This window comes from Macrobrachium nipponense, chromosome 18 (genome assembly GCF_015104395.2).
Source record: "Macrobrachium nipponense isolate FS-2020 chromosome 18, ASM1510439v2, whole genome shotgun sequence".
Taxonomy (NCBI): domain Eukaryota; kingdom Metazoa; phylum Arthropoda; class Malacostraca; order Decapoda; family Palaemonidae; genus Macrobrachium; species Macrobrachium nipponense.
Window position 1 is genome coordinate 27590779 of NC_087211.1, and position 27094 is coordinate 27617872.

At 35.9% G+C, this 27094-nt stretch overlaps 1 protein-coding gene across 1 annotated transcript in view; it reads left to right on the forward strand.

Annotated features, from left to right (window-relative positions):
* Positions 1-11: 11 nt before the first annotated feature.
* LOC135196938 (uncharacterized) overlaps positions 12-27094 on the forward strand; it is a 504945-nt gene continuing 477862 nt past the window's right edge. The window contains 1 exon segment of the mRNA XM_064223780.1: positions 12-1391. Coding sequence (XP_064079850.1) covers positions 829-1391 — 563 coding nt within the window. The 5' untranslated portion in view covers positions 12-828.

Genomic DNA, 27094 nt, shown 5'->3' on the forward strand with positions numbered 1-27094 from the left:
GCAGATAACCACATTCGAGATAATAACTAAAGGTGAATGAATTTGAAGTGCTGGAAACATTTTATAAAATAATGTTACAGAATGAAAAGGGAAGCAGTGCAAAAATCTCTCATTAACGTTTAAAAGTTGTATGTGAATGTTGAAAGATTTTTTGTTTTGTTCAAGTTTATAAACGGCTATCACCATCGCCACCTCCGTGGCTATGGCTATTTGTTCGTACGCCCATAAAGGATAAGAAAGCGCCAGACTGCCCTCCTAGATTCTGTACCCAGAAAGGGTGACCCAATTGCCCAGCCATTAAAGGGCGTCCCGCTTATACGAATGGGACTCTAACACCAAGCATGTGTGCAGTCTCTCTCCCTGTTAATTTCCTCTTCTTGATGTTTTCTCCCTCTTTCTTTCCTGTCCTTTATTAACCTTTTCCTTCTACATTTGTTGACCTGGCTCTCACTCTCTCTCCCTCCCTATCACTCACACGATCTCTGGATCTTCGTTGCTTCCTTCCTGACCGTAGGATACACTCTCTCGCTTTCCCCTCCTTTTCATTATCCATTTTTCCTTCGCCACACAGTCGCCATTTCTCCTTTTGCCATAACACTTTTTCTCCTTTAGCGGAGAACACTCCCTTGCTCTCTGCTATCCCAATCTCCCTCTCCCCCTCCTCATTCATTGCACACTCGCCCATGATGTGACTCCTACGATATACCTTATTCCTTTCTAAGGCCTTCGAGGATCGCTGTGATGTTGAATGTCCTCAGGAGAGGCGTATGGTGGGCGTGGCCTAACAAATGGACGTGATCATTGCCCGGCTAGCAAAGTTGACTTATCATGTCTACACAAGTTCAGCAACCGGAAAAGCATCGGAAAAAGTGTCGTCCAAAAGATGATCAAGGCCAAAGGGCACGATCAAAGCAAGAACAGACTGAACTGGAACATAAACATCTACAACTCGAAGAGAAACAACCACTGCATTATGAACTAGGGGATCAGAATGAACAGCATGAACAAGAAGACGGAGAGCATGACCTTGACCATCAACAACATGGTGAACAAAATGGCAAAGAACATGGATGCGAAAATCGACAGGAGCTTTTCGCCCACGAGCAGCAACAACAGCACAATGAAGAGCATCAGCACCAACGTCATGAACTAAAATCTAAAGCAAATAAGAAGCATCGAAAAGAAAAGAAAGGACAGAAAGTTTGTCAGAAGCAACATCAGCAAAAAGATCGAGACCAGCAGCAGCAGGAGACGAATAAGGAAGAAAACCAACAGCAGTATCTACTACAGCAGTTAAATCAAGACCCAACTGAAAGCAACGTTCATCATGAACCACACCAGCAAATGTACTCTGTCATACAGCTGGTATCTCTTTGCTGCAATCTTTACAGGTGAGGTTTGAGTCTTTTTGTGGAAAATTAGGGCAGCCGGTATGTCGCCCATTTATTGCATAAAATCACACATTATTTTGGGGCAAATATTCCTGAGTGTTGAGTCAGGAAAACGTAAACGGAGATTGTGCAATGGCAAAAACGTGTTGTTTTGATCATTGTTGGTGTGCCTCCTAGTACACTAATTAGAAATATATCAATTCTTGTAATTTCAAAATGTTTCACTTGTTATGTACACCCTGTAAGCCAGTACATGGGAGCACTTTAAAAATACTGAGCGAAGTTCACAACGTTTCTCCATGTTTAAAGGGATCTGAATCTAAACAGTCATGGTCTGGTTTTAGGAGATAGATCACGGAGATAATTGTAGTGAATTTCTCTGGGGTGAGTGTTACGTCAACGTTGTATGAGGAGCGAATATGCTGGTGGAATATATATACATATACACACACATATATATATATATATATATATATATATATATATATATATATATATATATAGATATATATATATATATATATATATATATATATATCATTAATTTCCCCTTGTATTCCGTCTTTGAAGCATGACTTGCTAGTGCTTTCTTGCTGGAGTCTCTGCAAGTTCGAATCTTATGATGGAAAGTGACAGCTTTTTAGTGTATTGCAGCCCGGGAGCTGAATTGGTTGGTTATGTGTGTGTGTGTGTGTGTGTGCGTTTTCATGGCTACAATAACCTCTAGATTTCGTGACCTCTTTGTACTAATTTTTTTTCTTTTTGCTACGCTTATCATGACCAAACGAAATCAGTATGCGAGCTGTAATTGCACGAAAAGCTGCCACTCTCCGTCGTAAGATTCGAACTTGTAGAGACTCCATCAAGAACAGACTTACAAGTCATGCTTCGAAGACGCAATACGAGGGAAAATGAGTGATAAATATATATAACATCTATATATATATAATATAATATATATATATATATTATATATATATATCTGCAGAAAAAGAATTATTCCACAACATTTTCTGATACATAATGTGTACACCCATTTAAAGGAATTATTAAATGTGTTAGTTGTAAAAATAGAAAAGCACCTGGGCAGGGTTTTTTCTCTTAACCTCATTTTGATATTTGCTGAATATATATGGGGATGTGTATTGATGTACAAACAAATAATTATTTTGTTTGGCTACCTATGTGTCTCTGTCATGGGAATTCTTTACCCAGTATAGTAGGCAATCAAGATTTATCCCCCAAATTTTGTAGGCCAGTGTTAAATCCTTTTAGTTAATTTGATTTGGTTTAGCTTTTGGATTTTTATCACAAGAATTTCTTTAATAAGTTTGTGTCTCTATTCCCTTTCAGGTAAGTGCTCAGTTGTTTGGTCAGGTTACTTGATGAGATTGACGTTCATATTATGAAGGTAAGTGCTCAACAAATCATATAATTTTACGTATTCTTCTTTGTGTGATTTCTCAGCCGCTGGTATTTCCTGGCGAATACTTTGACCGGCTGAGAGGCGGGCATCTATTACTTATTTTCTTTAGTTAAATCAGGCAACTGTAAAATTAGTAATTCATATCTATCTGCTATAGCTCATAGTTTTCCCGAATTTCTTTGCTAGGTTTTAACTGTTTTAGACACATATGCCTTCAGTCTTCCTAAAATTTTGAATTTTTATCTTTTATCACTTACTGTGGGGGTAAGACATCACTAGCACCAAAGGGTACCAAAGGGGGTTGGGGTGGGAAGGGCTTCCCTGAAACAGGGCTGGTTCTGTCTGCAAATTTAGTAACTAAGTAAACTCTACATGTTTATCATACCTCATTTCGGTATACATATGTCTTACTTTCTGCAAAAGAATACTGTGTGGTTAAGACGTCACTGGAACCAAAGAGGTTGTGGTTGGGAAGGGGTGACATAAAAATAATTGAAAACGATAAATATCAGTGTCTAATCCATAGTTTTTTAGGTTGCTGAGGTGAATAGTGACACTACCAATGCCCTTTAAGGCTAAGTTCAGCCCTGATAGGAGGAGAGGGTTGGTGAGAAGAGGTGAAAAATAAAATGTAAATAATGACAGATATTAGTGTCCAGTCCAAAGTTTTAGAGGTCGCTGGGAAGAATAGTGATACTCTTGATGCCCTTTAGTCCAAGTCCAGCCCTGATAGGAATGGGAGCCAGCATGGGGTGAAATATAAAATACAAAAACAATAGGCAGTGTAACTGAAGCAGCTATCATAACAGAAGAGAGAGAGAGAGAGAGAGAGAGAGAGAGAGAGAGAGAGAGAGAGAGAGATCTTATAGATCTTACATCTTGTTCGGGTTGCCCCAGGTCCCTTAGTGTGAGGCACCTCTAATGTCTACCAGAGAGTTGCTAGTGCATCTTCCGGTATATTTTGCATCTTCCAATCTTGGATGGTCTGGGAGGCAGCTTAGATATTTGTCGAGCTTATTCTTAAACGCATCTACGCTCACTCCTGATATATTCCTCAGATGAGCTGGCAACGCACTGAATACATAGAGACTGCATTGTCGATGCTGGTGCGTAGTGGATTAATGTCCTGTGTGCTTTTCTTATTATTCCTGGTATAGTTTTGGGCACTATTAATCTACCTCTGCTTGCTTTTTCCGATATTTTTAGCTCCATGAAGTTTTCGGCAATTCCTTCTATCTGTTTCCATGCCTTAATTATCATGTAGCGTTCTCTTCTCCTTTCTAGACTATATAATTTTAAAAATTGTAGTCTTTCCCAGTAGTCAAGATCCTTAACTTCTATTCTAGCTGTAAAGGACCTTTGTACACTCTCTATTTGTGCAATATCCTTTTGATACTGTGGGTACCATATCATATTGCAATATTCAAGTGAACTACGAACATATGTTTTATAAAGCATAATCATGTGTTCAGCTTTTCTTGTTTTAAAGTGCCGTAACAACATTCCCATTTTTGCTTTACATTTTGTCAATAGAAGTGCTATTCGATCATTGCATAACATGTTCCTATTCAACATCACACCAAGGTCTTTAACTGCTTCCTTATTTGTGATTGTCTCATTATTAGGTCCCCTGTATGCATATAGCTTTTCTTCTCTATCTCCATAATTTATTGACTCAAATTTATCAGAGTTAAATACCACCCTATTTACCTTTGCCCAATCATATACTTTGTTAAGGTCTCTTTGTAGCGCATTCCTATCTTCATCACAAGTAATTCTTCTACTTATTCTTGTGTCATCGGCGAAACTACTTACTACCGAGTCCTTAACATTACTGTCTATGTCTGCAATCATAATAACAAACAGTAATGCAGCTAACACCGTACCTTACGGCACACCGGATATTACCTTATCTTCATCCGATTTCTCATCATTTGCAATAACTATCTGTTTCTGTTGTGTAAAAATTCTTTTAACCATCTTCCTACTTTATCCACTATATTATGTTTTCTAATTTTCTTCGCTAATATATTATGGTCTACCTTGTCAAAAGCTTTTGCAAAGTCTAGATAAACCACATCTGTTTCATTTCCACTGTTCATATTTTTGTATATGTTCTCACTGTGGACTAACAGTTGGGTATGTGTATTTTTTCCGGGTACAAAACCATGTTGTCCTATATTAAACAAATTGTTTTTTATTAAATGTTTCATAATATTTTTCTTCATTACCCTTTCATACACTTTCATAATATGTGATGTTAGACTCACAGGCCTATAATTACTTGCCTCTAGTCTTGATCCACTTTTGATAGTTGAGGTAATATATGCTAATTTTTGCTCATCATAAATCTTGCCTGTATCTATACATTGTCTTAATAATATTGCAAATGGCTTTGCGATAGAATGAACTACTTTCTTTAACAAAATAGCAGGACACCATCAGGCCCAGCTGCAGCTCCATTTTTAATTTCATTAATAGCCTGCACAATATCAGCTTCATTAATATCTATGTCTGATAAATATTCACTATTTTCATCCCTTATTTCTGTATCATTACCTTCATTATCAATTCTAGGGGTGAATTCTCTCTTATATCTTTCTGCCAATATGTTGCATATTTCCTTTTTTTCCTTCGTTAATCTCCCTTCAATTCTTAGAGGGCCTATTTCTATTCTTCTTTTATTTATCTTTTTTGCATATGAGTACAATAGTTTGGGGTTTTGTTTGATATTTACTAGGGTTTTTTTCTTCCAAGTCCCGTTTTCCATTTTCTTTTGATTGTATGAGCTTTTGTTCTGCATTTTCTATCTTACTTTTTAGTTCCATCACTTTCCATTAGTTTTTTCTTTTGCAAGACCTTTTTTCCACTTTCTGATTTTCTGGAACAAGATCCTTCTGTCTCTTGGTATGCATGACTGATGTTTACTTTTCTTCTTCGGTATATATTTATCCACTATTTTCTCTTAATATTTTATATAATATCTCCGTATTTACCTGTATATCATCACTTACGAAAATGTTATCCCAATCTTTGTTTAATTCTTCATTTATTTCTAACCATTTTATATTTTTACTGTAGAAATTGTATTTTCCATATCCTTCCCACTTTTTCTTCTCTTGCTTATCTCTATTTTCACTTGCTTTGGAATGGACTGTTAATTCTATGACATTATGGTCTGAAATACTCGCATTATAAACTATTATTTCTTTAACATAATTCACCTCGTTCACAAATACTAGGTCTAAAGTATTTTCCTTTTTTGTTGGCTGGTGATTTATTTGTTGAATGTTGTATTCTAGTAGCATATCTAATAGCTTTTCGAATTGCCTCTTATCTTCTGCACTAATATTACTCTCTTTTTTATATGTATAAATACAACTACAATCTCCTGTTTGTTCTTTCCAGTCTACGAAAGAAAAGTTTCTCCGGATAGGAGAATAGTCCAGTCCTTGTGATTTCTACATATATCATCCAATTTTTCTATTATTGTGTCAAACTCTTTAGTGTTAGGGGGTCTGTATATTGCTATGTTCATTAATTTTTCAGATTCAAATTCTACCGCTATTAGTTCACATTCTGAGTTACTATATTTCTCATATATTTTTCCTTGTTTTATGTCTTTCCCATATATCGCGGTTCCCCCTTGATTCCTATGTTTTCTATCTGATCTATAAGTTAGGAACCCTTTTATTTGATCATCATTCCCAGTCTCTTGGGAATACCAGGTTTCACTTATATTCATTATATCTCTTTTCTTTTCGATTTGGGTTAGTTCTTCTAAGAACTCTATTATTCTTTTTGAGTTACTTGTAACTAAACCCTGCGCATTCATCACTATGATGGTTTGCGTGTTATCTCCTTCATTTAATATGGGTAATAATAAGGATTTTCCCATGTCTCTTTCCTGTTCTGGTATGTTGTCCTTCTCTTCATTTCCAGAAATTCTGACATTAAAAAATCCAACTTTTCCAAAATATTTGATCTCCTTTCATCATAATTATTCATTTTGCGTCTGAATCTGCAATTTTCTCTGTATCTGCACCATCCCCTAGCATGGTATATACAGTATTTATCTCTTGAGCTGTATCTTGGAGCTGATGCTTTGAAATTCTTTGCTGACACTCCATCCCGTGGTGATGGCTTGCTTTTTTCCTTCGCCTCATGTTCTTTGTTCCTCTCTTTATTTGTTTCTTTTCTATTTTGGATTTTATTATTTAATTGATTATTTAATTGATTTTGATTCATGGCTACAGGGTGCATATATTTACATTTGACATTTTTTTGTTGAACTTACATCTTTTTCCTTCTTTTAGGTTTTTGCATATTTTTGGATGTAGATCTCTGCATTCATCCTCATAGCCATCTAGGTATGCACATTTACTATAGATTTCATAGTTGTGACATACCTTGGGATGTTTGTAGTAACATCTTTCTCGGAATCTGCAATTCCCTCTTTTCAAATAAGAGAGAGAGAGAGAGAGAGAGAGAGAGAGAGAGAGAGAGAGAGTGTCTCAGGGAGGAGAAAGGGGGAAAGAGTGAGGGAGAGTTGGAGGGAGGGAAAAAGAGAGATGAGAGGGGGTGTTAGGGAGGAGGAGGAGGAGGAGGAAGGAGGGAGGAGGAGGAGGAGGAGGAGGAGGAGGAGGAGGGAGGAGGAAAGGAAGGAGAAAAGAGAGAGAGAGAGGAGGAGGAGAGGAGGCGAGAGAGAGAGAGAGAGAGAGAGAGAGAGATAGTTTATCAGTTGTCATTCAGAATTTTCCCAGTTAGCGCCGGGTTGGTCAACCAGTACCTTTAAAGTTATGCCGCAAACATAGTTATTATTTGTATTACATATGTTTAATAATAGTTACGGCTCTTATGATGCCTAATGGAATAGGTAGTGGCAGTGGGACAGGCTTTCCTGCCTTGTGGCAGTCGAGTATGTCATGATAACTGTAATGAATGGTGTCATGAGATAAGATGAGAGTGAGATATTATCAGAGGGCTTGAGGACGCGGCGAAATTCATTGAGTGAACAGTAGCAAATATGTCTAGGTCACTGTATAAGCACTTGCTCGCCCTTCGGGTTTCCATTTCCTCGGAACGCTTTGCCGCTTGCACCCAACGCTTCGCTGTTTTCAATTAATGTTATAATTTTTAATTAATTATTTTTTTTACGAGGTATGAGGTGCAAACCCTGTGCTCAGCTTTTCCGGGTTGGAACTGGCGTAAGAATGAGAACTCTTATGGCAGTTTAGTTTCCTTTATGTTTCCGTTTTATTTTACGTAATTCCTGAGCCTCTTGTATTTAACGCAATTCTTTGAACACCCTCTTGAGGTCATTCAGTAAAACATTTAAAATCGGTCATATTGAGTGCGAGATTTAATGCTGCTCCCATTTTTATGGGTATCTGTTGAAGCAGATAGCAAAATAACTAACAAACCCTGTTCTCTGTTCATGTTTTTATGACTTACAAGTGCTATGTTCATAGTTACACGTTTTTCTTTATTCTTATTTACTTGTGATGTTCTTTCTGTTTCCACTGTTGTGGGAAAATTTGCTTTGCAAGTCAGAGGTATTTTCAGTTTATTCCAAGATAATGTTTGTTCAATAATAATAATAATAATAATATAATAATAATAATAATAATAATAATAATAATAATAATACCTCGAGACATAACGCGGGGTGATTTGCTTGCTTGCAGACTAGAAACTTGAGTCGCGTCATATCTGTTTTGTACTTGAACAATGATGTTATGAGTGAATTTACAAACATTACATTCACCACATTTTAGAGGCGGCAGTTAATTATGGCCATTGAATCAAAAGGTTGCTTATTAAGAATAGTTACATCCATGTTTGAATGGCTTAAGAAATGGAGCATCTTTCCTTTCCGCTCTTGAGGTTGGAATAGATCCACAACTTGACATATTCTTAACATGCTTTGATGCTCAAAGTCTTGCAGCCAGACCAACTCTCTCTCTCTCTCTCTCTCTCTCTCTATATATATATATATATATATATATATGTATATATGAATATATAATTGTGTGTGTGTTTGTGTATATATATATATATATATATATATATATATATATATATATAATATTATATACGTATATATATATATATATATATATATATATATATATATATATATATATATATACGTATATATATATATATATATATATATATATATATATATATATATTATATATATATATATCCATATATATTGTGTGTTATATAAATTTACATATATGCTATCAACTTGTAAATTATCAGCTCCTTGTCTAATATCACGGTTGTTTTATTGGATTCAAGTCATGTTCTGGTGATTAGTGTAGATTCTTGTGCTTATTAGTAAAACTTGAAGAAAGTATCATATCATTTGCCAAAACTGATTTCCTTTGTACCAATAGAATCGCTGGTTCTGCCCCGCTCCTACAAAAGGTCAAGCACAAAGACTTGTCAGTTCAAAATTGATTGGGGTGCCCGGTAGAGTATTGTGGCCCAACTGTGATAATAAACTTTCCTTTTCAGTGTTTTAATGGAAGGGTTGGTAACCGGGTTGGAGTTCATAAGAATTATATGCTCAAATCTGCACTGTCTATTTTTCTTGTATTTTGGTATGGTAGGATTCGGAACACATGAAAATCTACTTTAAACAACAGTGTTTATCTATACATTATTTATATTTAGCTTTTAAATCGTACTTACTCAGCACTACTTGGTCAGATTTTGTTGAAAAATGTCATTTCAGAAAAAAAAATCTGAAGTCCTTTCTCTACCGATGACATTATCACTTTATCGTTCAATAAATGTCAGAGGATGTACCCAACATACCGTTTTTACTCTCGTCTGTGTTATGCCTTGCAGTGTGGATATATCACAGAGTTTGCAGCGCAAGTCAGGCTGGATATTGCTCTTCAGCCTTCTGATTTTCTGTTGATGTCATCCCGAGCAGTATTAGAGCAGTATGATTAAAAGCCCGCTGTGTAATTATTACTTACAGTAAAAGGAGAGAGAGAGAGAGAGAGAGAGAGAGAGAGAGAGAGAGAGAGAGAGAGAGAGAGAGAGAACTCTAGGTCAGAAGTGCTATTTACCGCCAGAACTTATTGCAAGAACGGCCGTGCAAGTGCAACTTCATACGGTAGTTATGATTTTTCCTTTATTACAACACGAGGTTTCATCATCGCCAGCAATAAAAAAAAAAAAAAAAAAACAAAAAAAAAAAAAAAAAAAAAAAAAAAAAAAAAAAAAAAAAAAAGCACGACCGTTATTAGAGTTCTCTCTCTCTCTCTCTCTCTCTCTCTCTCTCTCTCTCTCTCTCTCTTTTTAACGTTGTTCTAGACACGATCTAGTTGAACGCGGATACTGTATGAGCTTGATGAACCAATGGAGATAATTGTGGGTTAGCGCAAGACTGAATCGATTTCCTTCTTGTTGACGATCACTGTGGTCGCAAATTCTTTGTCGGTGTTCCCAGTTTCAAGTTTTCCCTCCTATGGACAAGTATTCTGTTGCGACTAAACACTGAATTTTATGACTATGAGGTGATTATTTATTGCGTGAATCCTAAAATACTTGGTTAGAAAAAAAGTACTGAAAAAGCTCTGCTAGGAAATGTTAGTTTGAAGCAGACCCTGTGAAACTACATAGCAGATACTTACGCAGTACCGCTTGGGCGACGAACGCCTTTTGTTGCTGGCGCTGCTGCTTTAACAGCGAACACCTTCTTCAGGATTTTTGTTCTTGTTCTCACCGTCGCGAGGAATGTCATATGAGATGTAACAGCACTCCGCCTGTGCCCTAGGGAACGACGCTGAGAGTGAAAGTGTTTGACCGAGCGTCGAGCGCCGAGTGCCGATGTCTTCCGAGTTGCCGACGCTGCCGTTGATTGGTGGTTGGCGAACGTGGTTTTTGTTTCATATTTTTTGCTCGGTTTCATTTCCATACATTGACGACAACGTGTGAATTCATTTCGGGAGAAAGTAGATGACTCGTTCTGTAATACTGGGGACCCGGTTTTCGCTAAGCCTGTTTATCCTATTATTTTCATCAATGGTTTTAATCGGACCGCTCCAGTCCTTGGAATACACACTTCTTTCCGTTTATGCTTTTTTAATGAGGCTTCGTTGGATACGCCTTTAAGTATAAATCATTTGCTGTTCAAGTACCTGTTTTAATTTCTCTTGCCAGGATACCCGTATAAAGTCATTTTAGGTGGAGCACAAAAAATGAGGGTTTTTTCAGTTCAGCATCTTTGCCATTCCTCGTTACATCAAACACAAAACATAAATTTTATCCGGAATTAAGTAACTAGTATGTGAATACTTTATTTCTCTGTTCATACTTATTTCTCTCTGCCTTTCAGCGGTACCAGTATACAGTGTGTGTACCAAGTACTGTATCAGCATTTTACATTAAATATCTTTTACCCAGAAAGATTACTTCAGGCGCTCTGATTTTCGTTGATGAGTGGACATCCTTTCCCAAGAGCCTGGTTTGGCCCTGAACACCTTATGCGCCGAAATAGCTTCAATATGCCTGAGCAATTGACATTTCTTGCTTCAAACACAATACAAATAATCTATGGTTGACTGATTCTTATGACACAAGAGTAGAAGGGGTAAATGAATTTGAGGAAATCATGGAAGTAAGGCAAGGGCAGGCACCAAAAACTGATGGCTACCAGTGAGGTGCTTTGTGATGGAGTGAATGACTAGTATGTATAAGGTATGCACAGATAAGGGAAAGATTCCAGTGGAGTGGGTGTTAGCATATTATAAGTACATAACGATATGAAAGTTGTGTGAGAAATCGGAGGCTAAAGGGAAAAAGCTGTAATGTGACATTCAAGGAAATTAAAAATGAAACTATGATATAACTAATAAGAATTTGATACACAGGATTTTGAGAATGTGATGTGTAAGACTGGAATTTTTTTTTCAATGGAAATTAAACTTATAATGTTGAGACAGGAGAGAGACTAGTTTTGTTAAAATATATAAGAAAAAAAGTGATATATTATGTTCCTAGTAAAGCTTGAAATTTTGTGGTTTGGTAAGAAAATTTAGGGAAAGGGCAAAAGATATAGATACAAAGTTCTGGGATAGGTGAAGCGGTTGTGAATGAAAAGTGGATTGGTTTATGATTCCATATGATGCAGTGTTTGCTGATAATAGTGAACAAAAGCCTTCTGAGACCAGTGGAAAGGTTTGTGTTGAGAAGAGGAGACCGCTGGAAGTGGATGTAACAAGAGGAAGAGCAAAAGGTCAAATCTTAACAAGGAAATGGTAGCAATGGATGTTAGTTTTTCTCTTCGCACCGGGGAAGTCTCCCATCTCATTCACCAAACTAGTTAGTATCAATTTGTATCGAGAAATTCTGAGTATTAGTTGCTGTATTTGGAAGTGGAGGTGTGGGGAATAAAGTGGCATTTCATTCGAGTTTCAATATTTTTCCAAGTTGGTCTAACTAAAAGTGTTGCTTATCACTTTCTGCTGTAATTTTTGTGAGACCTCAGGCATTTAACTACACGACCAAATCCAAAGGAAGATTTTTTGAGTGTTAATTGAAAAGAATTTCACATCCTTGAAACTTCTATGAGTTACACGACTTAGGTTTATTTCATGATCTGGTCTGCTTATCATAGCTAATACTGGTAATTAGGGTCTGTTTTAAGTGTAATTGTACTTTGTGCTAAGCGAGACCTTTTCAAAAGCGTTTTCACATAATCTTACAAAACTAAAATCTAAAACGATTCTGACCAATGTATCTTCCACTAGTTGAGATTTTTATTTACGAGATTGTGGGTAAAATTTGAGCATTTAGATTAGTTGTATTGGAAATATTATTGATTCATTTCCAAGAAGTGATGGTAGGTCATCCTTTCTTGCAGGCTGTGGGATCTTCGGTTTAAGACACCGTCTATCATTTTCCTCAGTGGAATCTCTGGTACAACATTACTTTGATTATAGTTACCTTTACTCATCCCACAAGTTATTTATGCAGAGGAAGCTGACAGGCTAATCAGTCTACCTCCAACCTGTAATCCAGGTTGAACTGAAAGAGGACAGCAGAACGGAGAAATGCAGAGAATATGAGAAAACTAATTGCCATTCTATTTCTCCTCTTCCCCGATCTAATTTGCATGTGCGTACGACAATACAGATACCTTCTAGTTTAAGAAGGGGAGAGATTTTGGTGCTTAAATCCCTGTAAAAACGACGGTAAAATGCTGGTACCTGGCAGCGGTAGAAAGTTCAACCTTACCTGTAAAAGGAAGTAGGCAAGATTTCATAGTTGCTTATTTTAGAAAAGAAAAAGAAGATATTATTGTGTCTGGCTGTATAGATGGATGTTCATTACATTCTAAACTGATATTCGTATTATTTAAGCTTAGAGGTAATAAGCACAGACTAGTCTTCTCTCTCTCTCTCTCTCTCTCTCTCTCTCTCTCTCTCTCTCTCTCTCTCTCTCTCTCTCTCAGCGCGCGCGCACGCGCATGGTTTGGATTTCAGATGAAACAAATTTTACTTTGGAAAAATCTTTAATGTGAAAAAACTCTCACTTCGAAATAGGACGGTTTTAAAATAACGAATTTTAACCTAACAAATGACAAGTTCTTATATTTGGTTTATCGACTTTGTTTTGGGTTTATCAGCGGAGATGTGCCTTCATCTACCAGTTAATTTACAGTGTTTCTCGGAATTTGATACAGTTACTTTTGAGAAAGCTGAAGATACATTGTCGGTGCATTTTTAAAAACGGGCCTGGTTATATATGTGAAGCGAATGATTGATTCATTATAATCATTATGATCATTGTTGTTTTCTCATTATTGATATTTTCAGTAGCAGTAGTTGTACGTTCTCAGGGTTGATATAGATTTTGGCTTGTGCCAGAGTGATGATGCGAATAATTAAATTTAATTTTTCAGATATTCATCGTAGCATCTTAAGAAAAAACTAGATGCATTTAAGAACATTTAAATGAAACCCCTAAAAGTCTTCCAGATTCTACTGAAGCCTTTGACTTTCTTACTTGCAAAAATGTATTACCCTACTCACATAGTGTATAAGGGGCCATTTGTGTAGAATTCAGTTATGGTTGCAATGCTGGAATGAATGTTGGATTTCGAAACAGTTTTTCTGTGAATGTTGGATTTTATTATGCCTTGGATAGTCTTGGAATTTCTCAAGTGTGAGTCGTATCTTGACTGCAATGATTCTTGAATGTTCGTTGGATCTCGTTTTAATGTCTTGAATCTGGTTTGAAAACCTCGATTGTTTGTTGGATCTCGAATGTTATTCTTGAAGGTATGTTGGCTCTCATTATTATGTCAGGGATCTCGTTTGCAATTCTTCGATGAGTGTCGGATCTTGCTTCGGGCTTGTGTAATAAGTGAATGCTGTTTTGTCCCAGCCTTCTCTGACAGAGTTGCAATGAGGTGACCGGTCCTACATTAGTAGAATAATCTTCACCTCTATCTTACGTGGCTTCGTAAAGCCGTCCAGGCCACTGCTTCCCATATTAACAATCCTTGATTCGTTAAATGTCTCCTCCCCCAAATGAAAAGCTTTGGAATTCTCTCCGTGCTTCGATTTACACATTTCCTTCATGGCCCTCTTTTCAGTAAACTTGTTGCTTCCTTTAGAATTTTAAAGGGTGAGCACATAACTTATGAGACTGCAAATTCAAACTAATATGGTAGAACATATAGTGAAACGAAATCCGGTGCAAGAATAATTTTGATGTGAATGGATTCTAAATTTCAAAATGGAAATAAAATTGAAAAAAGTCCATGAAAGCATCGTCTGCAACAAAAATAAACCTGGGTATTTAACTCATGACAAATCAAAGTACATCATCGGTACTTTGTTCTAGATAAACGCGTTAAATTGCGATTTTGAAATATTTTTCACGAGTCTTAAGAACTTCGTGCTACAACCTACCGAAAGAAATGCTACATGGATTGGAAAAGAATACCGAACGATTTTCGATATCCTTCACTAATCTTCGCAGTAATCGTTGCTTTCTCTGTATGAAATAAATTCATAATTCTTTGAGTAGAGATCAAAACATTAATCAAGATCTTATAGAAATATGCTATAATTAATTCACAGCACCTGTGCATTTGGTATCCAGCCCCGTCCGTTACGACGCTCCTGATTGGCTAGTGATGAGCCAATCACAGGGCTGCAAACTGACCAGTATCTTTTCAGCATTCAGAGGGTACACATCTCTGCTCCGACCTCTCCTGACTAATATGTCTTTCGAAACTTACAACTTTCATTAAACCTCAGTTTTACCCAAAGAAATGTAGTGTTTCCCAATGTCATCACTAAACTTCGTCAAGCCATTGATTGAAGGATTATAATGATAAATGAATTATGTACTTCAGTAAACTTAATGCTGAAATATGTATAATGAAATAAACATGAAATTTGTAATATAAAATATATTCTTTCATTCCTTACATGACATTGCAGTGCATTCATCATTTGTCGTCTTGTGTTTCATACAATATCGTAGTTTAAATGTTATGGATGACAATACTACCAAAAAATTATAGGTAGGGCTATCAGTATGAAAATAACAAGCATAAGATTAAGAATATTTAAAATGAGCGGGGATGTGTGCCTCCCTGGCTGAAGTACATAATTCATATATCATTGTAATTCTTCAATCATTGGCTTGACGGGGTTTGGTGATAAAATTGGGGAACAGTACTTTTCTTTGGGTAAAACTGAGGTGTAATGGAAGTTATTACTTTCGAAAGACATATTAGTCAGGAGAGGTCGGAGTGGAGATGTGTACCCTCTGAATGCTGGGAAGATACTGGTCAGTTTCCAGCCCTGTGACTGGTTCATCACTAGCCAATCAGGAGCATCGTAATGGACGGGGTTGGATACCAAATGCACGGGGATGTGAGTTAATTATAGGTTAACCGGCTTAAATGATAAGGATTATTAGTAAAGATAAAATAGAACTAAAATTATCCTTACAGTATAACAGGATTTGTAAAATGTTAAACAAAAGAAATCCTTATCATAAAGGACCAAAGAAATTTAGTGTAGTGTAGAATATCACTTAAGCTAACATGGTCATAGGAACTTAATCATGTAAATAAGTGGGAATTGAGTTTATACTCATTTTCAAAATACCAGATAAAATCGCTTCTTGTTCTAATAAGCTAAATTACTTGCTTTTATCTTTTTTAAACTTTGTAGCGACGTCACACTGACAGATGGCACAATTATGCATTTTATTGCAGGCGACTAGCAATGGCGTGAAAAAATAATCAAAATTAACCTAAGAAAAAAGTGTTAGTACGATTGATATAAGTTTCTTAAGATGTAATAATTATAAAGATTTAAAGTACCATCGGTAGATATTCTTAGCCATTAAGTATTCTTAATAATATCTATTTGCATTTGCTAATTAAGAGCACACGATTGTGCGCTGTGGCCGTCTGCATAAAATTGTGCTATTAGTTTAGAATTTATGGATTAGGGACATTCCTGTGCTCTTAAAAGGTTTTGATAAAAAGACACACATGTCTGTTTAGCATGGTTCAGTAAAAAAAAAAAAAAAAACACGATCATATGCCCTTAAAGGGTTTTGAGTAAAAAAACATGCTTAGTCATTAAAATTGTTTTGATAAAACATATATGACTATAATGTTATGTTTTTATGTTTTGTTGATAAGAAAACTGTCGCTAGAATTTAAGAATGTTGATCCTAAAAAGAATCATGAAGACTAACTGCTTTTAACAGTCTTAAATTGATCTTGTTCAACTTGGTCTCTGTTGGCAATACTTTAGCTTTGTTCTCTTTCATATGTTAATTGCAAATATGCAGATCATCTTTTTAGTGATTCTGTTTTCTTTTCATTCTTTGTCACAATTTATTTTAGATTTTTTCTGGGTGAAACACCCTCGTAGTCTCTTTCCTGAGTTGACAATCGGAGGAAGGAGTGACTGTCCAGAAACAGCCAGTGGACTTTGGCGACTTTTCCGAAGGAACCACTTTCGCCCCATCGTGGCCAAATATGGCCGCGTCTCCTGACTTCCTGCTGCCTGGTTGAGTACGCACACCTGAGTAATGCTTGGCCTCGCCTTTTGCGACCTCATTGCTAGGTAACCTCACTTCTCCTTCCGGTACTGCTGAACAATTGGTGTCCGTTTCGAAAAGTGGGCCGAGTTCAAGAATTATTACAGTGTCTTGTTTACATAGTAAAAAGCATATGACCTTCGCAATCTGTAAGATTCTTGACCTTATATGAATCACAGTCGTTTTATGCTAATCGTGGTGTTGCTTTTATATATGGATTTGGATTTCATTAGTGAAGCTTACAGATTATTTGAATCATATTTGAGATTTTCATTCAGTCAGTACAGGACCCATTTCTTTATTTTTTACATATTTGTAATGAGTAGGCAGACGACAATCTTCCTCAACTAGGTTTTTTCGAGATTCCTCCATCGCCATATCCGTCAGCATCGTCGACCACGAAAGTACGAATGATTTGTGCATTGCATGGAAATGTTAACGACGGTGGTCGATTTGTTGAACTCTAGTGTATTATTAGCTATTGTTATTCTGCACTGTTTACTTGTTAAGTTATTTGTTTTATTTGTTCAATTATATGAGAACTTTACATTTGCTTACACATGGATCTCCCTGCAGTGATAAGATTGTCGATACGGGCAAGTTGAAGAGCTTTATTACTATTGTAAAGCGTCATGCACTATTGTCACAGGTCTTCCTGGCTTGCGTTGCTGCTCTTGCAAGTGAAAGTTTTTTGTTTATTTATCAAATCTTTTTTTTGTTTATTTGTTTCTTTATATAAACGCCTTTATTTTCTATATCTAATTTTCCCCCTTCACACGATAGTATTCTTATGTGTGGCAGATTGATGTGCACTTCATAGACCATCAAGTCATGTTCAGAATGAATGTTTGCTCGTTTTGGGTACAGTGGAAGTAACAATATGGATCCAAATGAAAATAATACTCTTGATTATAATTTATTTATAGTTTTGGTTTTTGACAGTGCGCTTAAGCAGTGCGGTATAAGTGCATTTATTTGTTATATTTTCAGCTATAGATGTAAACATACACATAGACACACACACATATATCTATATATATTATATATATATATATATATCATATATATATATATATATATATAGATAGATATAAATAAATAAAAATATAATCTATTATATATTCTTATATATATCTATCTATATATATATATATAGATATAGGATATAGATATATATATATATATATATATATATATATATATATATATTATATATATATATATATATGTGTGTGTGTGTGTGTGTTGTGTGTGTGTGGAAGCTTATTTCTTATGGGATTTGGGATTTGATATCCATTACCTTCCAAGAATTTTGCCTTTAGTCGGACGTATTATTCCTATTAAATTCAATTTTCTCATCTTCCTTCGTTTCCCCTGACATGTAGAAGACCTAATGTTTAGCTAAGTTGACAAGTTGATCATTCCACTATCTAGGTTCTCCTCCTTCCGCTGCCCTGTTTTAAAAGACTGAATTTCATCTCAAGTGTTATCTTGAGCTTTCAATATTCTCGTTTTTTTTAAGCATTCAGTTTTTTCAGTTTTTGAGATGGCTATTTGTCTGTCCGTCCGCAATTCTTCAGTCCGCCCTCAGGCCTTAAAAACTACAGTGGATGGAAGGCTGCAAATTGGTATGTTGATCATCCACCCTCCAATCGTCAAACATAATAAATTGCAGCCCTCTAGCCTCGTGAGTTTCTATTTTATTCAAGGTTGAAGTTAGCTATGATCGTGCGTCTGGCACCGCTATAGGGCCAACAACACAGGCCACCACCGGGTCTTGGCTGAAAGTTTCCTGGGCCGTGGCTGAGAGTTTCTATATAGCATTATACTCTGTATAGAAAACTCAATTGCGCCCTTTTTTACTTGATTTGTCTTTTCATCCTTTTCCATTTCGTAAAAGAAAGAATATCTGCTCTGCTGATGACTTGGGCATCCAGTTTTTATTTTCCCCCCTTTTTTTGAGCACTTTGTAGTCTCGTCGTTTTCTCACCTTCCTCTGCTTTCAATAACGGAATTCCAGATGCATTGACAGCTGAAGCTTTCATTATTTTCTTTCCTTCAGATCTGTTCTCTTGAACAATGCATATTTTCATTTTTACACGTTCAGTATCGTCGTTGTTGGGATCCTTCCAGCCCTTTAGAAAACAGTATTTCTGATCAGTTGATAAGTTAATTATTTTGTATTCAAGTTATACTTTTCCATTTCCCTCGTCTTAAATGACAGCATTTGAGCTCTGTGGATGAATTAAGAATTCAGTGTTCCCGTTTTTTCTCCCCATTCTCTAATTTGAAGGACAGACTTTAGGATTTGCTCATTATTTTTTTTTAACTCGTTTCCTTGCTCTGACAGAAAAAACTCGAGTTTTGTTGATATCTAAAGAATTTACATTTATGTTTTGTATGCATTCAGTATTTTTCGTTGTTTACCCTTCCCCTGCTTTGAAAGACAATTTAAGATTTGGTGTTCTCTTCAGCTTTCCTTATTTTCGTGTTTCCTTACTTTGCTTTGCGCTAAAAATAGAATTTCAGCTGTGGTGATATCTTGAGCATACTCTCTTACTGCTTCCCTTTCATGATGGAAAAGACAGAGAATCAACTACGATGATAACTTAAGCAAACTCATTTCTTGTCGCTCATCTGATACTGTTGTGATTTTATGGCGGCCTCCGAAAATTGCAAAGCCCTGGTAATTGTTATTCACCTAAAACGTACAGGGCGAGGCCCTGGTTCAACAAAGCCTTTTATAAGAGAGGACCACCTGCCACTTCTCCTGTCGGTTGCAGCATTCGCTTTAAATACAAAAAATATATACTGTCCGTTCTGTCAGTTGTTAGAATGCGATTTCATGATTGGCCGAAGGGATCGCAGAGCAGGTCGGGAATTTGATGTAATAAAGATACTGCTCCCGTATGTGATAACAATAATAGTAGCTGTTTATAATAAAATGAAGTGAGGATCCCTGTATATAACAGCAATGATCACCCCCTCTTAATACTTTATAATTCTGTATATAACTATGTAGAATGAGCTTAGAGACAGTACGTGATGTCTTTAATGTCGCGACTTGTCATGTAGATTATCTTTTATTCTATTTGATTTTGACGATATGCGTATATTAGTTGTAACAACAACATTAATAATAATAATAATAATAATAATAATAATAATAATAATAATAATAATAATAATAATAATGATATACACATGGGCAGTGCCAGTAATCAGATACAGCGCAGGAATAGTGGAATGGACGAAGGCAAAACTCCGCAGCATAGATCAGAAAACTAGGAAACCTATGTCAATACACAAAGCACTACACCCAAGAGCAATTACGGACAGACTATACATAACACGAAAGGGAGGAGGGAGAGGACTACTAAGCCTAGAGGACTGCGTCAACTTCGAGAACAGAGCACTGGGGAAATATCTGAAAACCAGTGAAGACGAGTGGCTCAAGAGTGCATGGGAAGAAGGACTGATGAAAGTAGACGAAGACCCAGAAATATACAGAGACAGGAGAATGACAAACAGAACCAATGGCACAACAAACCAATGCACGGACAATACATGAGACAGACTAAAGAACTGGCCCTACAGAGGGGAGAGCTCAAGAAGGAAACTAAAGGAATGATAACAGCGGTTCAAGATGAGGCCCTAAGAACCAGATATGTTCAACGAACGATAGATGAAAATATCTCTCCCATATGTAGGAAGTGCAATACGAAAAATGAGACCATACCCCACATAGCAAGCGAATGTCCGGCACTTGCACAGAACCAGTACAAAAAGAGGCATGATTCAGTGGCAAAAGCCCTCCACTGAAGCCTGTGCAAGAAACACCAGATACCTTGCAGTAATAAGTGGTACGAGCACCAACCTGAAGGAGTGATAGAAAACGATCAGGCAAAGATCCTCTGGGACTATGGTATCAGAAATGCGTGCAAATAGACCAGACGTGGCGTTGATTGACAACATCAAGAAGACAATATCACTCATTGATGTCGCAATACCATGGGACACCAGAGTTGAAGAGAAAGAAAGGGGAAAAATGGATAAGCATCAAGATATGAAAATAGACATAATCCTAGGAACACTAGGCACGATCCCAAGATTCCTGAAAAGAAATCTGGAAAAACTAGAGGCTGAAGTAGCTCCAGGACTCGTGCAGAAGAGTGTGATCCTAGAATCGACGCACATAGTAAGAAAAGTGATGGACTCCTAAGGAGGCAGGATGCAACCCGGAACCCCACACTATAAATACCATCCAGTCGAATTGGAGGACTGTGATAGACCCAAAAAATTATTATTATTATTATTGCATACGAGAAGAAAGTTTTGTTTGGATTTTGTTTGTCTATCGGTGTTAGCTTGATCAGGTGGAATATTATTACCAGATTTTCTTGAAATGCTGTAAAAGGACTCGCTGTGGATCTGGATCCATGACTGTTCTTTTCTTATTGCTTCAATCATTGTTATTGTCACAGACATGCGTTTAAAGAAAACTGCAGTTCCTGTGGATTGTTAAAGAAAATGCAAATGAAGAAAAGTATTTCCGTACCAGAAAAACGTCATAAATGGCGTAGATTTCAGGGTACTATATTCACTCTTGCATTAAAAGATGCCAACTATCTCTGGCCATATATATTATTGTGATGAAAATGCTGAAGAATCATTGTTGTTGTTGTTGTTATTATTATTAGAGTGATCATTGCAAACCATTTGAGTTTTTTAGCGTTGAATGAAACGGTCGTATTTTAGTCAGACCTGACTTCTCATCATCAGTCAATCTTTTTTTACATACCTGTAAGAAATTGGATAGGCAGTTGAAATCTCTCTCTCTCTCTCTCTCTCTCTCTCTCTCTCTCTCTCTCTCTCTCTCTCTCTCTCTAACAGAGAACAGCTGTTAGGAGACCCCGTAATCCCTTAGCTGCGACCAGCCCAGATTACCTTGGATAACGTGAAATGAGAAACGAAAGGATCTTGCCGATTGCGGTACTGATAGGGAAAATGTCGGTGTTGGGCGCCTTCTAATAGAGAGGACAAAAGGCCAGTGAGTGAACGGGAGAATGAAAGAGAAGAGGTGCCCATAATGGATTGGGAAAATATTTGTGAGGTGTAATAAATTAGGTGAACACACAATGGCTTTTCAGTTGTATCAAGGTATTAGACATCTGAAAATTTTATAATGCAATTTTTATTTAATGTTATTTTAGCACTTAGTTTGCTATTTTTTTAAAATTTTATGCTCGTTCAGGCTTCTTTAAGATTTTTGGCTTGTACGAATGTTCTGTTCTAATTATTGAGCTTTTCTTTCAAATTTCATTGTGTTGCAATAATAATAATAATAATAATAATAATAATAATAATAATAATAATAATAATAATAATAATAATAATAATAATAATAATGAACTCAAGGTAAAATGCTGTTTCAGTAATTGTTACTTTGGTAGTTTTTTTTTTTTTTCCGTCGGTGTCCTGTCTTTTATAGAAATGATGCATCCCTTACATTATTTTGTGTCTCTATTTTTTCCGTGGTCCCTCCTCACCTCTACCATACCCCTACCCTACCCCACCCCACTACAAGCATTATTTTGTAAAGATGGCATTTGCGGTTTCAGCGGTTGTGAGGAAGCTTGTAAGCACTTGACTGTGGGAAAATCTGGAGGAGCGTGGGAAATACCGCAAAACTGGTGTGTCTCCCCCTTTCATTTGCAACATTTCAAGCTACTTCCGAAATTTTAAAGGGTGGTACTATAATTTGTACAGTTTCGTAATGCTGAGGCTGAGAGGGAAGGCGAACTAATGTTCTTTTGTAGTCCAGGCCCGAAGAAAACGCGAAAACCAATAAAAAAAAAAACGACCTCGCATTTTTTCCGATTCTGGAAGCTTCCGAAAGGTGTTTATGACCTTTTTGGCTTCTTATTTTGTTAATGAGTCACTGGATGGTGAGGGAATTTCCCATAGGTAGAATGTCATCTTAATAATCAAAGGAGCATAATTCTAATCCATCTCTGGTATTAATAAATGTGCTAAGAATATTAGTTATTAATTCAAGTTTTCCTTACAAAGAATCAAACTTATTATATATATGTATGTGTGTGTGTGAGAGATAGAAAGAGAGAGAGAGAGAGAAATGACATCTATTTGCAGCTGTACTGTAGAGACTCTGCAGGCGCAAGGTATAATCAATCGGATTGGGTTCTTTCTTTCTTCTGACGCTGATGTGAGGTTGATGTTAAGATCGTCCATTATTTCGCGGACAGTAGTAGAGCCAGAGGAGGGAAAGGTAAACGAAGCGGGTGGGGCTGTTAGATTTATCAGCATCAGCTCTAACGCCGTGTGACGCAAAGGGTCAGAGTTACAGGTGTGGTGAAAGGAGTGCTTATGGTCATTACACATGGGACAATGAAAAATAATATTTTTGTATGCGTGTGTATGATTATTTTGCATATCGTTTACCAATCGGGTTTGTTTCAAATGAAATGGCTTTTATTTCATTTACGTGTTGACTGTATTATGTTCACTGTTGTCACTATTACTCATTGCCTGTAACATAAATAAGTCACAAGTGTGCATTCAGTCATGTGTGCGTCCTGTTGGACATATTTGATCAACTTTTTAAGGATTCCATTTCACATCATAACAATAAAAAGCTGAACAAAAGGATCTTAGATCCTAGAGATCCATATTTCGCTCTGCTGGAATTCTCTGTCTTTACCCGACTGATTTATTTACTCTTATACACCTGTGCATCATAATGATAATTTTCTAGGACTAGTTTAAATCTGTTCATTTTGTTGTTTATACTCTCTCTCTCATATATATATATATATATATATATATATATATATATATATATTATATTTATATATATACATGCATACATATATATATATATATATATATATATATATGTATATATATATGATATATATATATATATATATATATATACATATATATATATATATTCTCTATATGTATTTATGTATGTATGTGTTGTAAATAATGGTTGGATTCACTTACAGTAAGATTAGTATGAACCAATACCGCAGGAAAATAACAGGCAGAGAAGTATCGAGCGCTTTAACGTTTTATTCACACATCGTCGGGGCACAAATGAAACAGTTGAGAAGAATAATGAAAAGTAAACAAAAGATCAAGAACCCCCCAATGGACTTCAAAAGCACAACTAAGCGTAAAAAGTTTCAAAATCGTGTGTATTGAGATATTATACAGATGAAGATCCTGAGTGTCGATATCTTTGGAAAACACGGTGGAGCTAGAAATGGTGTACTCGTTTTCAGAGAAGGGTTGCAACAAGGGAGCTAAAAATTCAGCAAGTGATAGCTAGGTGTATTATAAGAAGTCAGAATAGGCTTTAGGTTATTTAAGATAAGTTCTTTAGAGAATCTGATTAACTATCAAAGCTTTGATAGAGGTAAATTTAGTAAAAAATAAGCCGAGCTCTGCTGGACACGGACTTTTTATTTCAGGGAAAACAATGTAAGCAGATCGACAGCGTCATTAAGGTGATCTCCTTTGTGTCCGTTTTTGGCGAATATTTTTTGTGGTTTAGAAATGCTCTTTAGCTGATACTCAGCATTGTTTTCTCCCCATCTATTATATAAGTTATGTGCTTGATACTTTTATATCTTGTCAAACCACCAGTGCTGCTAAACTAATTTTAGTCGCAAAAATCTCCATCCTAATATTAAATTTACCTAAGAGCAGAAAAGCAGTGATTGCTATTTATTTCTTGACATATTTATCTCCAGATCTGACCGAGACTTCTCTGCTCCAGTCTTTCGTAAACAAACGCATGCTGGTTTTGGTCCGAAATATTGTAGGTAATGTTTTTTAGAATCATAACCTCGACAGTATTTTTACATATTTGTATGGTGCATTTCCTCTTCTTCGGACTGGCTTTCGTGTCAGGATTAGGTTGAGTTTCTTGGAAATACTTTTAGAGTAACTGTTTTTCTAGAATGATATTTGAGAAATATTGGAAAAATCATTTAATAATAAATTTCGCTCGAAAATTCATTTGCTTACTATTCCTAAAATGAATTTTTATGTTTCATTGCATTTTATGAATGATGATACATCGTTAGGAAACTCGTCATCTGTGTGAATCCGAGGCTGGTTCTCCAGAATGCAAGACCAATTGGATCACTTTTTAAATGCAGACGCAGTGCCAAGCCTCATGTGCTCTTTGCTATTCTTGCCCAACATCTCCAGACTTGGTTCTACAAAAGAAAATTGAAATCGCCAATTGACTCACATCGTGAAAACAGTCATAGAACAGACAGTATTGGAGTGAGAAAGAATTTTCCAACATTAGGATCTTGCTAAAACATTGAAGATCTCACATTTCTTACAATGGTCTGGAAATATAGATCAAGCTTTAACTATCGAATTCTTAACTGTCAAAGGACAGGCTCCATCAATAAACAGACTTCTGCCCCTCTGTTTATAATATATAATTTCTTAATTCCATCAATACTTTTCTTGTTCATTCAGTATCCATTCCTTGAGGAATTATGTTGATTTTAGACTTTATTTCTGTTTTTATTTTGTATATTTAATCTAGTTCATGTTGATATTTTTTTCCAAGTAATTTTTATTGTTTCAACAGACTAACTTTTATATTTTAGCCATGATGAAAAAACCGTGGTTCCAGAAGCTGACCAGAATTTAACGATACCTTTTTGTCCCCCTGATTATGTCGCATACCCGACTGTTTAGAAGTCAACATTTTCTACACACACACACACACACACACACACACTATATATATATATATATATACACATATAATGTGTGTGTGTGTGTAGAAAATGTTGACTTCTAAAAAGTCGGGTATGCGACATAATCAGGGGGACAAAAAGGTATCGTTAAATTCTGGTCAGCTTCTGGAACCACGGTTTTTTCATCATGGCTAAAATATAAAAGTCACTGTTGAAACAATAAAAAGGACTTGGAAAAAAATATCAACATGAACTAGATTAAAAAAAAAAAAAAAAAAAAAAAAAAAAAAAAAAAAAAGTATATATATATATATATATATATATATATTTATATATATATATATATATATATATATATATATATATATATAAATATATATATATATATATATATATATATATGCACTGTTATAGTAACTAATATGTGAGAAAGAATATACTGGTTAGTTTAACATATCCTTCGTTAAAGGTCTCACATCGTCAACAATGAAAACTTAAATTGAAAAAATTTTGCTATTAAATATTGTTTATAGTTTATTCTGAAGTGCGGTATCTGTTTGTTTAGACTCGTTTAGTAGTTACATAAAGCCTCCACACTTCTAATTTTCCTCAAAATATGATAAACTCAAATCTATATATATTGGAAATTTGGTACGACTGCGCTTGTGATAGAAAGATGAAACTATTGAGCTTTATATACATTAAGCTTCAAAGATAACTGATATTTCAAACAAAGCACTTCCGAAATTTTTCTTGATGAAGCGTAAAGTATTAAAAAACCCACAGACGATCGCTTAGTTCTTTTAAGATGTATGTTAAGTTAGACATAACCAAAGAAAAGATAAATTTAATTTATTACTGTTGGAAGATGAACACATGAACACACCCTTTTACTATTTTAAGAAGTGTTATTTTACATTGCGCTTCGGTTTGTGAACTTGAAAAATTCCCTTCTGATGCCATTTTTTTTTATTATGAGAAGGCATTTCGTCCAAAGACCAATTTCAGGGAAGGTCTTGCGTCACTAGAGTATTCCTGTTAAATATGTGAAGGCAATAGAAATTATCCTTGGACGAAATAGATGCAAAGCTAATGCTGGTGGGGTCGTGTCAAGCGAATTTTCAGTAAAGAGTGTAGGCTACAAGGCAAGGCTATTTCATCTTTGCTGTGTCTTTTTTCGTGTATTGTATATAATAAAAAAGGCGATCGAAAATGGAAGAGGTTTTGATTGGAGTAACGACATGACTTTGACGAACGTCGATTATGCTCTTTTAATCAGGAAATGGACAAAGCTTACAATGTTTTGTATCAGCTTCAAGCCTCTTTCTGGAGTTTCCCAAGTATGTATACGTAATAGTACGTCTCATTCAAAGCCTTGTTCCCGTGAACCCTAGATGCCTCGTCTCGTTTTCTATTTC